Here is a 15173-nt window from a genome sequence, read left to right on the forward strand (position 1 = left end):
GTAAGACAATGAATATGTACTCCATATGCTCGATCATACCTACTGCTCACTGATCAATTTAAATTAAAAAAAATGTCCCTTCACCAGGAGGCCTCTTTTGAATACCTTCACAATGAGGCCGAGCGTTTGCTTCTTGAGGCCATGGATGAGCTCGAGGTTGCTTTCAACAACACAACCGTGCGCACCGACTGTAACCACATCTTCCTCAATTTTGTCCCCACCGTCATCATGGACCCATCAAAGGTAAAAGTGTGTCAGAAAAGTGTGTTCTTCTTTGTGATTCGCATCAACTTGGAACTAATTTGTCTCCGTGATCAGATCGAGGAGTCCGTGCGTTCCATGGTGATGCGTTACGGCAGCCGGCTTTGGAAACTGCGTGTCCTGCAAGCTGAACTGAAAATTAACATCCGCCTGACTCCGACGGGAAAGCAAATCCCCATTCGTTTGTTTCTCACAAATGAATCCGGCTACTACCTGGACATCAGCCTCTACAAAGAAGTCACCGACTCCCAAACGGGACAGGTGGGGCCCAAAGACCGCCAGGTGGGGCACTCATACATTTTTCCATGTCATCCTCTTTGTCAGCTCAGGAAAAGTGCTTCTGTTCCATCATGGATCCCTCATCTTAGATCCTGAATGGTGCTCAGCCATTTGCCTTGTTGACAATTCTTTTCTTAGTCATGTACAGGTACATAAAAAAAAACATAGAATATATGAAAAAGTTAAAAACATTTTGTCACTCATTTCAAATAGGGAGTAAAAATTGACAGAGTGAAATATTTCTCGCCTTTGTTTCTTGATGTTGACGATCACAGTATTCGGATCGTGTAAAACCAAATTTCAGTGCTTTGAAAAATGGAATATTGTGAAAAAGGTCAATATTAGAACGCAAATCACCTTCAAAGGCTTATGCTACGTCATGGCCAGACAAATCTTTATAATACGCTGTATGGGTTTACCTGTTTGAAATGACCGACCAACATTTTCAGCTCTTTCATGATGTTCTAATTTTTGGAGATGCCTGCGTCTTCATCAGCTGATCGGCTATGTTATACTTTGTGCCTATATTTATTATAGGCACAAAGGCATTATATTCATAGGCATTATATTCATAGGCATTATATTCATATATTTAAAGCCGTCATTTCACCATTTTATCGTCATACTCTCTTTGTTATGTTGCATGTAATGTGAACGTTTTGTATTTTGTTATTGTTTTTGTCAAACAAAATACAGTATTTTGTTTCTTGTTCTCCTTTGTTTTCCTCCCATTTGATGCTCAGAGGTGCCCCATTTAGTTTTCATGAGATTTGGTGACACTGTTTGAACTATAAATGGAGCCTATGCCAAACACGCAAGCACAGGGGGGGAGCACACATCGTACAGAAAGACCCCAACCAAGTTTAATTCCAAAACTTGTGAATGTGAGACAGACGTGCTAGCTACATGCACGACCGTACTACCATCAGTCAGTAATTGGATCTCAGTGGAATGGCTGTCACAGGCTCTAGAGAAAAACATTTTTTCTTTGGGGAACGGCATGGAACTTTTTATTTGAATGTGAGCACAAGATATCGTTCCATCACATGATCTGGCCGCTGTGGTTCATTGTCATCCAGTCCTCATTCTCATCAAATCAGTCACCTAACGCCCAGGTAGTTAGAAAGGCTGCTGTCTTTTTAATTACATCCCCTCCTTATTTGTGCAGATAATGTTCCAGGCGTATGGAGACAAGCAAGGTCCTTTACACGGCATGCTCATCAACACACCCTACGTCACCAAGGACTTGCTGCAGTCAAAGCGTTTTCAAGCCCAATCACTGGGCACCACCTACGTCTATGATTTTCCAGAAATGTTTCGACAGGTATATTATGAACGTGGCTTTTCTGTCCTGTATTTCTGTTCAACAAACTATATTTCAATTCATTATGATGCCAGAGTGCTTCATAGAGAAGCATGATTCAGCTACTTCACGGAGGGTGAGGGACACCCGTTAGAGGAGTACTAGCATATGTGGGAACGTTCCTGCTGGTAGATCATTACATTGAAGTTGTTGTTGATTCATTGCTTTTGAATCAATCACTTATGCCTGACAGACTGATACACCTCTTTATCCAGGCTCTGAAAAAGCTGTGGCACTCAACCCAAGCGCATGCATTTGTACCCAAATGCCCGCTTCCCTCTGAGTTGCTGACCTTCACCGAGCTGGTGTTGGATGCCCAAGGTCAACTGGTGCAGATGAACCGACTGCCAGGTGGCAATGAGGTCTGTTGTTGTGCGTGATTAAATACACATATAAAAGTAACCATCAAACTTGTGAGGTAATTTGTCACTCTCAAGCATTCTCTGTTATCCTTGTAGTACCACTACATTAACTTTTTTTTCCCAAGGTGTAGATTTTAAAGGTGGTAAAAAATGATCTTTCATAATCATATTGTTGCATAGTATTTCATTCGGTGTGTATTTTATTTTTTCATTTACTCTAGATCGGTATGGTGGCATGGCGAATGACCCTCCGTTCACCAGAATATCCAACAGGGCGCGAGATCATCGTCATCAGTAATGACATCACACACAAGATCGGCTCCTTCGGGCCTCAGGAGGACCTGCTTTTTTTGCGTGCTTCCGAAATGGCACGAGAAGGCGGAATCCCTCGTCTCTACATTGCGGCCAACAGCGGCGCCCGCATTGGCCTGGCTGAGGAAATCCGTCACATGTTCCACGTGGCCTGGCAAGATCCAGCTGACCCGTACAAGGTCAGTTAAATAACATTAGTGTCCTCGCTCCATTTTTTTAGGCCGTATTTTTTATCAAAATCTAGTCTGCCCTTTCGGTTCAGATGTTTACGTTATCGCTGTCATACAATAACGGAGCTGTTCACCGTATTGCCTCTGCAGGGTTTCAAGTATTTATACCTCACACCTCAGGATTATAAGAAGGTATCAGCCCTGAACTCTGTACATTGCGACCATGTGGAGGACGAGGGAGAATCCAGGTACATCTCTAGATTTCATATTTGGATACCTCATGTTGTTGGGAAAGGATTATGGAAACTGTTCTTCGATGAACCAAGTATGCATTGCGATTAAGATAAAGGCAATAGTAGAAGGCGAGACCGGGGGCCGGTCAACTCTGAAAAGATGTGTACTACATTATTTGCTGTCACGCAGGTACAAGATCACTGACATCATTGGAAAGGACGAGGGGCTGGGTGTGGAGAATCTGAAAGGGTCTGGCATGATTGCTGGAGAATCCTCTGTGGCTTATGAGGAGATCATCACCATGAACCTGGTAAGAGCATGTGCTCGCAAAACACAAATAGCTTTGAGCTGTCAACTTGGTGTCAAGAAGCCTTAACATTAATTGTCTTGTTTAAAAGGTAACGTGCCGAGCCATTGGAATCGGAGCCTATCTTGTGAGACTTGGTCAAAGAACCATTCAGGTGGACAACTCGCACATAATCCTTACTGGGGCTGGAGCACTCAACAAGGTACATCAATGGCATCGTCTAAAGCATGTTGCAATATGAGTAGCAATAAGTTTAATAGCATATTATGGATCTATCGTCGACCCCTGCGCAGTTGCGGTTCGGCACCTGTGGAGTTGCATATTTGCAGATGTTTTTTTTTTCTCCCCATTATTTTTCACAATTTATATTTTGTTTTTTCCTCTACGTATCACAGAATATTTATGCTGTAAAGAATGTTATTATACACTACAGTGGATGCGGTATGTAAGATTTTTAGCGCTTTTTTTCCATCGATGCCACTTTCTAATTTGCTTGGTTCCACAAGGATACCCTCACAATCCCAGACCACCCACCTTCATTGTTAAATAATTGAAGGCGAACCATGAAGTGATATTTGCTTTGCTGGAGGCTGCAATGCGGGACATCCGCATTCTTTGTTTTCCATTAAAATTAATGTTTTGCTGAGACAGGTTTTCTGCTTGCTGTTGATTGGTGTGAGTGCTCATGTTTGAGCCTGCACACTTTACTACACATCTTATTTTTCCTATTTTCCCCCCTCCCATTCACCCTCCCTGTCAATGTAATAAGATGTCTCCATTTCAAATTAATTGACAGGCTCCAGCATGAGAAATCATGCAAATGGCAGGTTGATGGCACACCTATTTGCTGAAGCCTCTGTTGTTTTTCCAACGACTACACTGTTTAGCTGTTTATGAAGAGACGGGTTGTTATTGAAATGTCCGCATCACGGGCGAATAACCCAAAACTCTTGGCTAAAGTAGAGGTGATTGTAGTTTTGGTTGGGAAGATTCCAAGCAAGATTCCTCTTTCTGTTTTTCTCCCCTTCCCTTCCCACCTCCCATTCTTCATGCGACTTCCTGGCTATTAACTGAAACTTAATTGAGAGCAGGAGGCTGCCACCCCAAGATCATCATTTAATTAGCCTCTAGAAAGCTTCCATATTTTCATGGGCTTTGGATAGTAACTACGAGCACAAATACCCCAATGAGCTGTTCCATCGACTTGGCCTCTCTTTTCGCTCTCCTGGCGAGCTCCCTCCTTTCCTGCTCCTTCCATCCCCTTGCCGTCTCCGCGCAGCGGAATCTTAATGAAGCCGCGATGGCCGGAGGCTCAGAGGCTTTGTGTGTGTCAAGGTGACTGCAATGTTTCTTGGGGCCGCAAGCTTTCCTGACAGCTTTAGGGGAGCGCCCTAGATTTGTAGCCAGATACATAACCATTAATGGTAATAAAGAAAGTAAATGATGGCTGAAAAGGTGAAAGCCGAGGCTAGGGTGTGAGGTCCTCTGATTTTTACTCAGCCATGTCAGGGCCCTGCCACCTGTTCTGCCTGCTTATGAAAATAGGGCGTTCTGAGGTTAAGACTTTATGGCTTGAGGTTGGTTCAGGGTCACTTTGCCGGGTAAAAGTAGTTTGGTGGATTCTTTTCAATTTTTTTGGTGCGTTCTTTCTGCGGCACATCCAACATGTTTGTCAAGTCTTTCTTTATTGGTTTGCACATATAGTCTAACCAGAGCTCAAGCGGGCAATAGTATTTGTATATTGTACAATAGTGATGTCATCTAGTGCCTAAATTTTTGAATGACTGAGAGCACAATGCTGTGTTTGCATGCAAGCTTATTTATCTGAAGCTCCCCAGCCTGATTATGATAATAGCCACCTCCCATCCATATCCTCCATCATAACTTAGCCTTCGTTCGGTTTCTTCTACTCAAGAAGGCCTTGTGTTGTAGTTTCAAAAGGCAGAGCCAAAGAAGTATCATGTGCTCAATTGCACTTCATGTTTGTGTTGTGCCTGTCCGTCTATCCTATGCCAGGTGCTAGGCAGAGAAGTTTATACATCAAATAACCAGCTCGGTGGAATCCAAATCATGCACAACAATGGCGTGACCCACACCACTGTTTGTGATGACTTCGAGGGAGTCTTTACTCTCCTGCAGTGGCTCTCTTACATGCCCAAGGTAGGATGTAAATATTGCTACATTAAATGTATTTCGAGCATGTGACAAATTCAATCAAAGAATATATGAATCATATGTATGTATGTATTTATTTTCCAGTGCAAATTTAGCCCGGTGCCCATTCTGAGCGCCAAGGACCCTATCGATAGGCAAGTTGAATTTGTGCCAACAAAGGCACCCTATGATCCCCGTTGGATGTTAGCCGGTCGTCCAAGCCAGAGTGAGTGCCCTTTGATGTTTAGGTCTTTTTTGTTGTTGTTGTGGCCATATGATTGTGTTTTTCAGCTAATATTTCTTGGCCATTATTTCAAATGGATGGATGTTCTTATCATGCAGCAAGCATCTCATAGATACATTTTCATGCTTTATATCGTTTCCAGTCCATGTTTGCAGTATTCTTTTTTTTTTTCTTTTTAGGTATGATAAGTGCACTGGGTACAGTCCATGATAATGATTTCTTTTTTTTCGTTGCCAAAAATAAATACAAAGATTTATCATGTCCAGCAAATGTGCCATGAGTTCGAAGTTGCAATTACTCATTTCAAGAGAGCCTGTGGGTAGCTACTAAGAGAGAAACAGTTAGGTCTGCTATCATGCTCCAAGAGACAAGATCAAGATAGGACCAAAATGGATGTGGCTGTGTTTCCCTACTGCAAGCTAGGACGGTGCAGGTCCTGTAACAGTGTAATTATAGCTTGAGACGACAGAGATGTTGGCGGATTGTGCAGAAGGAGGCACACGTCGGCGGTAGGGATGAACGGCAAGTCTTAATTGAACAGTAACCTCATAGTGTATATGGCATGTTTCTCGGGTTTAGCAAGCAGAAAAACAGCTTCGCAAGCCTTTTGTATCCAATCATCCATCATGTTTCCTGCCAGGATTACTGATCGAGTGAAAACACACGCAGCCTCCCACTATATGAAGAAGAATCTTTTGAAATGTAACGAAGAAAAGAGCATTTTATAAAAAGTGATTCATGTTTGAAATTTGCGACAAATGACTCTCGCTATGTTCCTTTCGATCTCTGGGGAAAAGAAAATAATAAAGCTACACAATTTAAATCTATGTATGTGAAGGTCCAAAAGGCTCTTCTTGGCAGAGCGGCTTCTTTGACCACGGCTCGTTCATGGAGATGATGCAGCCATGGGCTCAGAGCGTGGTGGTCGGCAGAGCTCGGTAAGCCCCAATAAATACAAAACCAAACATGAGAATTGATTTCTTGCGTTGTAGTTAAATTCCCTCACTGCCGGCGCGGTAGATGTCAGTGCTCAACGCTGTATTTCTGCAGATTGGGTGGGATACCAACTGGAGTGGTTGCTGTGGAAACTAGGTCAGTGGAGCTGTCAATCCCAGCTGATCCAGCTAATTTGGACTCAGAGGCCAAGGTGAGGCAGGTCATTCGCTGCACATACTCAAGTACTGCATGAGCTAAGTGTTTCGTTGTCTATAAAATGGAGTGATTGTGACGCCGCGCTGTGTCTGTTTAGATCATTCAGCAGGCTGGGCAAGTGTGGTTCCCTGATTCGGCTTTCAAAACAGCCCAAGCTATCAAGGACCTGAACCGAGAGGGGCTGCCTCTCTTTGTATTTGCCAACTGGAGGGGCTTTTCCGGAGGAATGAAAGGTGTTCGACAATTTAATAACACCCAGGGATTGTGTGGATGCCGAGAGAGACATGTGGCCATAATGTTACGGGTTCCACTTTTTATTTTTATTTTTCTCTCGTCACTTGCAACCCTTCAGACCTATGATATACATATAGTTGATATGTTCCAACTTGCAGTATACGCCACCATTTCATGTTGCCGACTTCAGCAATCTAACTAACCGTATTGGCCCAAATATAAGACGTCCCTGATGATAAGCCAACCCCCCCCCCCCCCTTTTCAAGACTCAAGTTTGAAAAAAGGCTTTTTGAACACCAAATTAATGTTTGTACCGAAAATAATGACAGTACATCTGAAACAAATGATTATAACAATATATTTGAGCATGTTATTTTGCCTCATTCAAATCTAAAGTGCAATCACATTCATAAATGAATGGCTTCTGGTTTTTGAAATGTAAATTACATCCTAACTTCTCCTCAGCTGCCGGTTTACATGGCTGATCTTCAACCCACTTTTCTCCTGATTGTCACTGTTTCTCCATTTTCTGTTATCCCTTTTCTTATTTTCCTCTCTTACCGCTATTTTTTCCCCTTCTTCTTCGTGCTATTGCTATTTAAATTTTTATTCTTCATGGCAGGTGTTCACTTTGGCCTGGGGAGTCAAGTTCATCATTCGCTTCAATGATATCTGGCGTCATCTAGCGTCGTGAATGGGTATAATGTCTAGACCCCGAATATAAGACGACCCCCACTGTCTTATTTCAATACAAAAAAACATATACTTTTAAACTTATATTCGGGCCAATACGGTAATATCGAAGTCAAGTCAAATGTATGATTTTCTCATATGGATTTCATTTTGAAATACATCTTTTTTTTTAGACATGTACGACCAGATTTTGAAGTTCGGTGCCTATATTGTGGATGGGCTCCGGGAGTACAGGCAGCCCGTCCTGGTTTACATTCCACCCCAGGCCGAGCTGCGTGGAGGTTCCTGGGTGGTTATAGATCCCACCATCAACCCTCGTCACATGGAGATGTACGCTGACAAGGACAGCCGGTAAGTTGGTTCGAAACGAGGAGATATTCATGTCTGTATTCATTTTTTTAGTCCACCGAAACTTATTCATGTGCTCAGAGGTGGGGTGCTGGAGCCTGAGGGGACAGTGGAGATCAAGTTTCGGAGGAAGGACCTGGTGAAGACGATGAGACGAGTCGATCCCGTCTACACGAGCTTGGCGGAAAGACTGGGTCAGTCATCATCTTTCGTTCAAATTACATTTCTTTATTGGTCACAGCCTACTTCATTTGTAGTCATTCTCCCTCCCATTCCCTGTCGGTCAGGAGCAGGGAACGGAGGGCGGGGGGGCCGTCTACCTTCACCCTTCTTTATCTGTGGATAGTATCATCTTTGCCGCGTTCCCCTGAGAAACGTGTCAATCACAGCTGGCTAGGATCAATTGTCAGCTCTCCCGCCTCCCTGGCGCAGAGCTATCGATCTACCTCACAGCTCGCAGGAACTGTGATCCAATGCTGCGTGCGTTTGCCGCTTTGGGAAAACTGGCGCGGTGTTATTGAGGAGGGTTTGAGAGGAACAGATTGGCATTGACACAAATCAGTATGCAGCTAGAAAGCTTTGATAGGAAAGAGAAATAAAATGCCGCGAGTCTGACGAAAGTTACTGCTACATTTTGCATCTTTTTAGGTTATTTTAGGTTTTGGTTATTATTTGTCTCATCCACTTCAATTTTTCATTATGTTGTATTGCCATTCTGAAAGCAGCAGCTATTTATGAAACCATTTTTACGGTGGTGAATATTTTGCCAGCAATTTTGCTGACGCGCAATGTAAAAAGTGCTTTAAAACTCTTTGTTCTCCCCAAAAGGAACCCCAGAGTTAAGCCCTCCTGACCGCAAAGAGCTGGAGACAAAACTAAAAGAGCGGGAAGAGTTTCTGTTGCCGATCTACCACCAGGTGGCTGTTCAGTTTGCAGACCTCCACGATACTCCGGGCCGCATGCAGGAGAAGGGCGTCATTACGGTGGGTGCTTTTCCTTCAAACAAAACCTTGTCTACCCGACCGGCTGCGCCTGCCTGCATCACCAGGATGCGATGTATATTGTGATGACGCAAGTGAGTCGCTTTAGGAAGCACAAATCAGATTTGGACAATCTTGCTCTTTTCCTTTTGTTGTTCTCATTTCGTTTCAAGAACACTCGCAGCAGAACTTCTAGAGTGGTGTGGGCACCATGTGGAATGTAGCTCCAGTCACGGATAACCGCCTCACTATTAAGCTTTATTTTTTAGCCGAAAAGCCAATGGAGAATTGTATGTGATAATTTCAGTGAAACAGCTTGGAATGTTAGTTGGGCTGTCCTTGTTTTTATGTTTCATCAAATATCGGGTCCATTGTAACGACATGGTTCGTGACACTTCAAGTCAACATGATGGAAATGAACGCAGTGTTTTGTTCTTTTTCCTTTTTCAGGACATCCTGGATTGGCAAACATCCCGGCAGTTCTTCTACTGGCGCCTGCGCCGCCTCCTCCTGGAGGAGACGGTCAAGAGAAAGATCCAAGCAGCCAACGGCGAGCTGACAGACGGACAAGTGTCGGCGATGCTGCGCCGCTGGTTTGTTGAGGCAGAAGGCGCCGTCAAGGTAACACACCCGTCGCACATTTTTACCGCGCATTTGTTTTCGATGTCGAATAGAACGGGAGATCAGATTTGAAAGGACAAACACATGATCAAGCACTCACTTTTTCCACGTTACTACTGGGGTAAAGTTTATAATCAGAATCATCCAGCCAGCAAATTAAACTTTTTTTTGTTGTTTCCATCAAAAGAACACAAGGTATAAAAGGGAGCCGTCATATTCACCAATCAGCCCCCTTTTATCTTCATTTTTGAATATTATTTCGAAACGGTTTACTCTTGCGCTGTTATCATTCATTTCACCCATCGAGTGGAACTCGTAAAACCATCAGGTTTGTAGTTATTCATTTGCTGCTGGTCAAATGAATGTCATTTTTTTTTTTGTGACCTGATTTCATTGTCATATCAAGGCAAACACTTTAATTTCTGCTCGAGTGGACGCCGACTGTTTTTTTAAACAACTTTTTTGTTGTTGTTCATGTTTTTTAGCATCGATAATATTGGGTTGTCGACAACCACGCATTTTTCGTGACTCGATGTCAATTCCCTTGATTAAAGATGCTCACATTAAATGCTTTGCTCACAAAATGGTGATTAAACATAGCGTGAAATAACGATACATAAGCACAGTTCCTTCAGGCCCAATCTCAGCCTCGGAGGACCAGCGGGCAGGAGCTGTCAGGAGCCACGTTTTCCCACAAAGTGGCCCTCTAGTCTGCGAGGACGCTAACCCCATCAGAACTCACTGTCTTAAGCCACAATTAATCACAGCCCTGGCACGTGCTGATAGGAGAGCAACACGCTGTCTCTTAATTAAAAGCAAACAGATTAAAAATGATTAATAAGGGCATTAAATGTTCTTGCGGACCTCAAGCAGGGCTATTCATATAAAGGCAAGGGCCTATTAAACCCCTCCACCCTCAAATCTTTAAGCCCCTCCAGCCTGGCTTTGTTTGGGATCAGAGATGCTGGCACTCATGAATACTAATATTCCTATCGGGCCCAAATCAACAAGACATCATGCGTCCACTTTGAGCCGGTCTACTTCTTTTGTTTGTGTTGACCGTGATTTGTGCACACTCAACCGGGACCTTTTTTTGGGTGGGGGGAGGGGGGGTGTACATTTTATATTTAGTCATAATTACCAATATGACAATAACATCATGCAGGCCTATCTGTGGGACAACAACGAGGAGGTGGTGGGATGGCTCGAGAGGCAGCTGGCCGAAGACGAGGGAGCGAGGTCCGTCATTGATGAGAACATCAAGTACATTCGCCGTGATCACATCCTCAAGCAGATTCGCAGGTGATTCTCAGGAGCAACAGAGTTTCACTTTGGGCTAACCGATAGGGACTTCTATTATTCCATTTTTTTCACCTTCAGAATCATCCCCCCCTCCCCCTGGCTTGTAGAAAATGCAAAAATAGGTGACATTAATTATTCAAATCAAGTTTGGCTTTCATTCCCCCTTTTGAGATTTGCTTTAATTCTATTGGAATCAAATATGTTTTTTTCCCACTATAATTTGCATCAACTTCTACAGAAATCAGGGAAATTTGCATTTTTCTTTTCAGAGAACCACATATGTAAATGATCCTGAATAAAATAATGTTTTAAATGTTCAGTCTTGGCCAAATAGTGCAACTTGGATACACCTACCTCTGGTCAAATGTTTCCAACAATCTGTGAAATCACTGCTTTTGCCACATATAAATGGGCAACGTCACGGTAAGTGGCTCTGACATTGCCTTCAACAATGTCAAACCATTTCGGCTCATGGCAGAAATCGGCTCATGGCAGGAATTCGACTCACGGGTCACTTTTTTTGAGAGTTTGAGAGCTCAAGGGTCCAGAAAATGTGCTAAATATAGCAACCAAATCAATAAGTCGACATAATGTTGTCGTAGCCATGTTGTTGGCAGCAATGGGGGAAAATAAAATCATCCTGACAAATACGTGACTTTTTTTTTGGTTGTCTTATGCTTCCAGCTTCGTTCAAGCTAACCCAGAGGTGGCAATGGATTCCATTGTGCACATGACCCAGCACATCTCACCGACACAGAGAGCTGAGGTGGTGCGTATATTGTCCACGATGGAGACCTCAACCTCCTCCTAGCACTGAGTCCACAGCCGTCCAGCTCGGGGGTTTGGTCTGCCAAGCAACGTTCGGAGGAGCCAACGTGAGCGCCCCTTGAGCCGTCAGGGAACCAATGAATCGTTGGTAATGATTCTCAACAATGTGATCTTTTGTAAGTTGTCTTAACAACCAATTTGGATAAAAGTGTGTATGTTGCATTCAAGTTCAATTGGCAGGAAGTGGCTAATTATATGTGGTGGCCAATTGGATTTGGTGTGGGGTTTGAACTAACCGACTGGAATGTTGTCATATTCCAATGCATCATGCTTTCGGACAACGTAGTAATATTTGGAGGACAATGCCAACAGCTTTGGCGAGAAAGTGTGGTTTAAACTACCAGCAAGGGCGCACTTAGTTACTGAGCAGAAAAATAGCAAGAACGTTAGAACCCATTTGGACAGAAGAGCACAGCGGGGAGCAAAAGGAGCCTTTTTAGCCGCTGACTGCTTCCCAGTTCTCCTGCGGTGAACACAAAACTACAGCTGTCCCTTCAGTTCCCACTTCACGCCTGCTCCACATGCACTTTATGCTGCTTCGCTGTTCACGTTGCATACCGAATCAAACATGCTCTCGCTGTAAATGCGGCATCCATGTCATCACGCTCACTGTTACACACACATGCGGTGAACATATAGAAATTGAATGGGAAATGCTAATGGTACTACATGCAGAGATGATAGCCGCATATTTTTTTTCTTTTCTCTCCTTTATTTTGTCTCATGTATCTTGTTAGTCTTCAAAACAATCACTGAAAGAGCATTGTTGTTCTAGATTTGTTTTTACAATAGGACATATTTGGAATACATGATGAGATCTCCTCTGTTCAATGATTCATGTAATGTAAGCAAATGTCTCACGTCTAGTTTGTGTTGATTCTGTTTATTTATTAATATTTTGTACTAAATGTCGCTAATTTTTCATAACAGATTATTCTCAGTTGCAAATTTCCCGACTTGATTTTGGTTTGGAAAAAAAAAAAAAAGTGACTTTATGACAAGTGTATGACCGAGGTACTGTACAGACAGTATGTTCAATGCTAAACTGCACTGTAAATGTTGAACTCAGTCCTTGACATCACTGCCTCATTATGTTCGCTTTACAATGTGAAAACGGCTTTGTGCTCAGTGCTGTGCCTTTTTTTTTTCTTGACCTGGACTGACTTGCCAGCCAGTTTTGCTTTTTAACGCACAGGTTGTAACCTTGAAATAATGGTGAAATAAAGGCGTGTTGGCAATCGAAAATAAAGCGTAGCCACGTTAAATGGATTCTGTCATGTCTTGAACAAAAGTCTGAAAATGTGTATGGTTGTTTTTTCCAAACGTATAGCGATATATACTTTGTATATACATGATGATCAGCACAGATACTTGCATCAATTGAAAGCATAGTTAAAATGGAGCAGTCGGAACAGCGACGATGACACCAGGGAGGCATTTTCTGATTATTCCAAAATGATACTCTTCACATTCCTTAACCCAAAGACGATTAAAGTGCCTTTTTTTCTTCTTCTTCTTCACACCCTTGCCTTTTAAACTTCAACGGTCTTAAGGAGGATGAAACAGATCAAACAAATACTGTGGGAGCTATGTCATCCTTTTATTTATTTAATTTGGTCTTATATCGTTCGTATCATCCCCTCGGCTCTGTCAACTTTGTTATCGTCCCACCAACAAATATGTAAGACAAATTGAGTTGCATGTGCCCAATACCCACAACAATTACGAGCGGTCCGAAAAGAAAGAAGTCATTTGGTGCTATAATTGGAAATGTGTGTTGCGTGTTCCCCCCTTGTCTCCCACAGGGTTTTGCTCATTTGTGATGGCGTGCGCGGCGGGATAATTCTTTTGATCAGTGACAAAATGCAGATTCGTTTTCTTTCTCAGACACCGGAGTAGAGCAAACGGCATTGTTTGGGGGAACTTGCACAGTACTAAATGTTTTCTTTTTAGAAAGGTAATATAAAAGCCTCCGTGGTTGTTTAAAAATACCAAAACAGATCCAACTGGTTGTTTTTCTACAGTCAGAAATATAATTTTGTTTGAAATTCTAGTGGTTAACATGTCTGCTTCACACTTCAGACTTTCTGGATACAAATCCAGGCTCAGGCCCTCCTTTGTGGAGGTTGTGGGTTCTCCTTCTGGGTTTTCTCTGGCCACTCCCATATTCCAAAATCATTCACGTTAGGTTCATTGAAGATTCTAAATTGCCCAAACATGAATGATATTAATAGTTTTATGTATACCTTCTGATTGGCCACTCCGAGGTCCATTCAATTTTTCACTCAGCGAGCTCACTTTTGCAACCTTTCCGCTTAAGAAAATGAATGGATGTTTAAAACGATGCTTTCATGGGGAAAATGGGTACGAAGCTTGGAAATCGCAATCCACTCGGAATCGAAAATGTCAAAAATGAATGGAAAGTGCCTGTTAATATGTTTAACATACATCACAGCAATTGCTATGCAAATAAATGTGTATTCTTCACGTGGTTTTATTTTGGTTTGAACGATGATGTCATCCTCCGTCCTCATCCCATGAAAGGCCACTTTGTCTCAAATGACTGATGGTGGGATCTGACACTGATGTGCGTTGACCTTGGGAATTTACAGTATCGTTATCAGGCTTTCTGACAGAGCTTACTGATGAGCTGTTCATTTGAATCGGATGTCCCGGAAGAGGGAAAACTTCTAAAACGAGAAGATCTGCGGCTCTCTCGGACCGGAGTCGCCTTCTTGCTGGTCGGAGATGATCTGAAAGCTTTTACCTTTAGCATGCTTGCCCATTATTTTCTTTCAAATCAACTGAGACATCTCTCTGCTTTCTGTGGTCCATGTTTAGTGTGATACATTATGTCACCAAACATCACATCGACTATCTGTCACCCTAGAAATGGGCACACTGATGCTAATTAGAAGACACACCTTGTTTTACGGTTGAACTTTTTTTTTTTTTTTGTCGGAGTATCATCATTTTTGTCCAGTCCTTCATTTTTGTTTTCTCTTGTTTATTTTTAATGCTTCTGTTTAACCACCAAATGCTACGTCTGAATTTCATAATTATCGGTAATTTTCAGTAAATGTGTCAGTTTAGAGTAATTGAAGAGGTCATTGTGCGTTTTTCATTCCGTATCGAAAGGAACCATTCATTTTAGTGTCAAATAACCCACAGACATCCAAACTCCACAATCACGGAGTCTGCGGCGTGACTGCCAACTATGTTGACCATACACGTCGGGACATCCTGAATCTCGTTAGCCTAATTAGCTTTTAGCCCTCATTCTACCAGGCTGTTGTTCATCTTTTTGATTGGCCCGAGTCTATTTACTG

General features: G+C 42.7%; 1 protein-coding gene across 12 annotated transcripts in view; it reads left to right on the forward strand.

The window, feature by feature from the left end:
- acaca (acetyl-CoA carboxylase alpha) overlaps positions 1 to 13109 on the forward strand; it is a 31484-nt gene extending 18375 nt beyond the window's left edge. For 5 of the 12 annotated variants that reach the window (XM_052048049.1, XM_052048053.1, XM_052048055.1 and 2 more), the window contains 19 exons: positions 88 to 243; positions 319 to 543; positions 1709 to 1864; positions 2119 to 2265; positions 2487 to 2756; positions 2898 to 2995; positions 3171 to 3291; positions 3380 to 3490; positions 5305 to 5448; positions 5548 to 5668; positions 6525 to 6624; positions 6737 to 6833; positions 6936 to 7071; positions 7939 to 8116; positions 8195 to 8307; positions 8942 to 9096; positions 9544 to 9714; positions 10880 to 11016; positions 11701 to 13109. In XM_052048049.1, coding sequence (XP_051904009.1) covers positions 88 to 243; positions 319 to 543; positions 1709 to 1864; positions 2119 to 2265; positions 2487 to 2756; positions 2898 to 2995; positions 3171 to 3291; positions 3380 to 3490; positions 5305 to 5448; positions 5548 to 5668; positions 6525 to 6624; positions 6737 to 6833; positions 6936 to 7071; positions 7939 to 8116; positions 8195 to 8307; positions 8942 to 9096; positions 9544 to 9714; positions 10880 to 11016; positions 11701 to 11827 — 2763 coding nt within the window. In that variant the 3' untranslated portion in view covers positions 11828 to 13109. Of the gene's footprint in view, positions 1 to 87; positions 544 to 1708; positions 1865 to 2118; positions 2266 to 2486; positions 2757 to 2897; positions 2996 to 3170; positions 3292 to 3379; positions 3491 to 5304; positions 5449 to 5547; positions 5669 to 6524; positions 6625 to 6736; positions 6834 to 6935; positions 7072 to 7938; positions 8117 to 8194; positions 8308 to 8941; positions 9097 to 9543; positions 9715 to 10879; positions 11017 to 11700 lie in introns of all 12 variants that reach the window. The other 7 variants (XM_052048050.1, XM_052048054.1, XM_052048056.1 and 4 more) reach the window with 2 other exon arrangements.
- The last annotated feature ends 2064 nt before the right edge of the window (positions 13110 to 15173 follow it).

The sequence above is a fragment of the Hippocampus zosterae genome, chromosome 16 (assembly GCF_025434085.1).
Source record: "Hippocampus zosterae strain Florida chromosome 16, ASM2543408v3, whole genome shotgun sequence".
NCBI classification, from domain to species: Eukaryota; Metazoa; Chordata; class Actinopteri; order Syngnathiformes; family Syngnathidae; genus Hippocampus; species Hippocampus zosterae.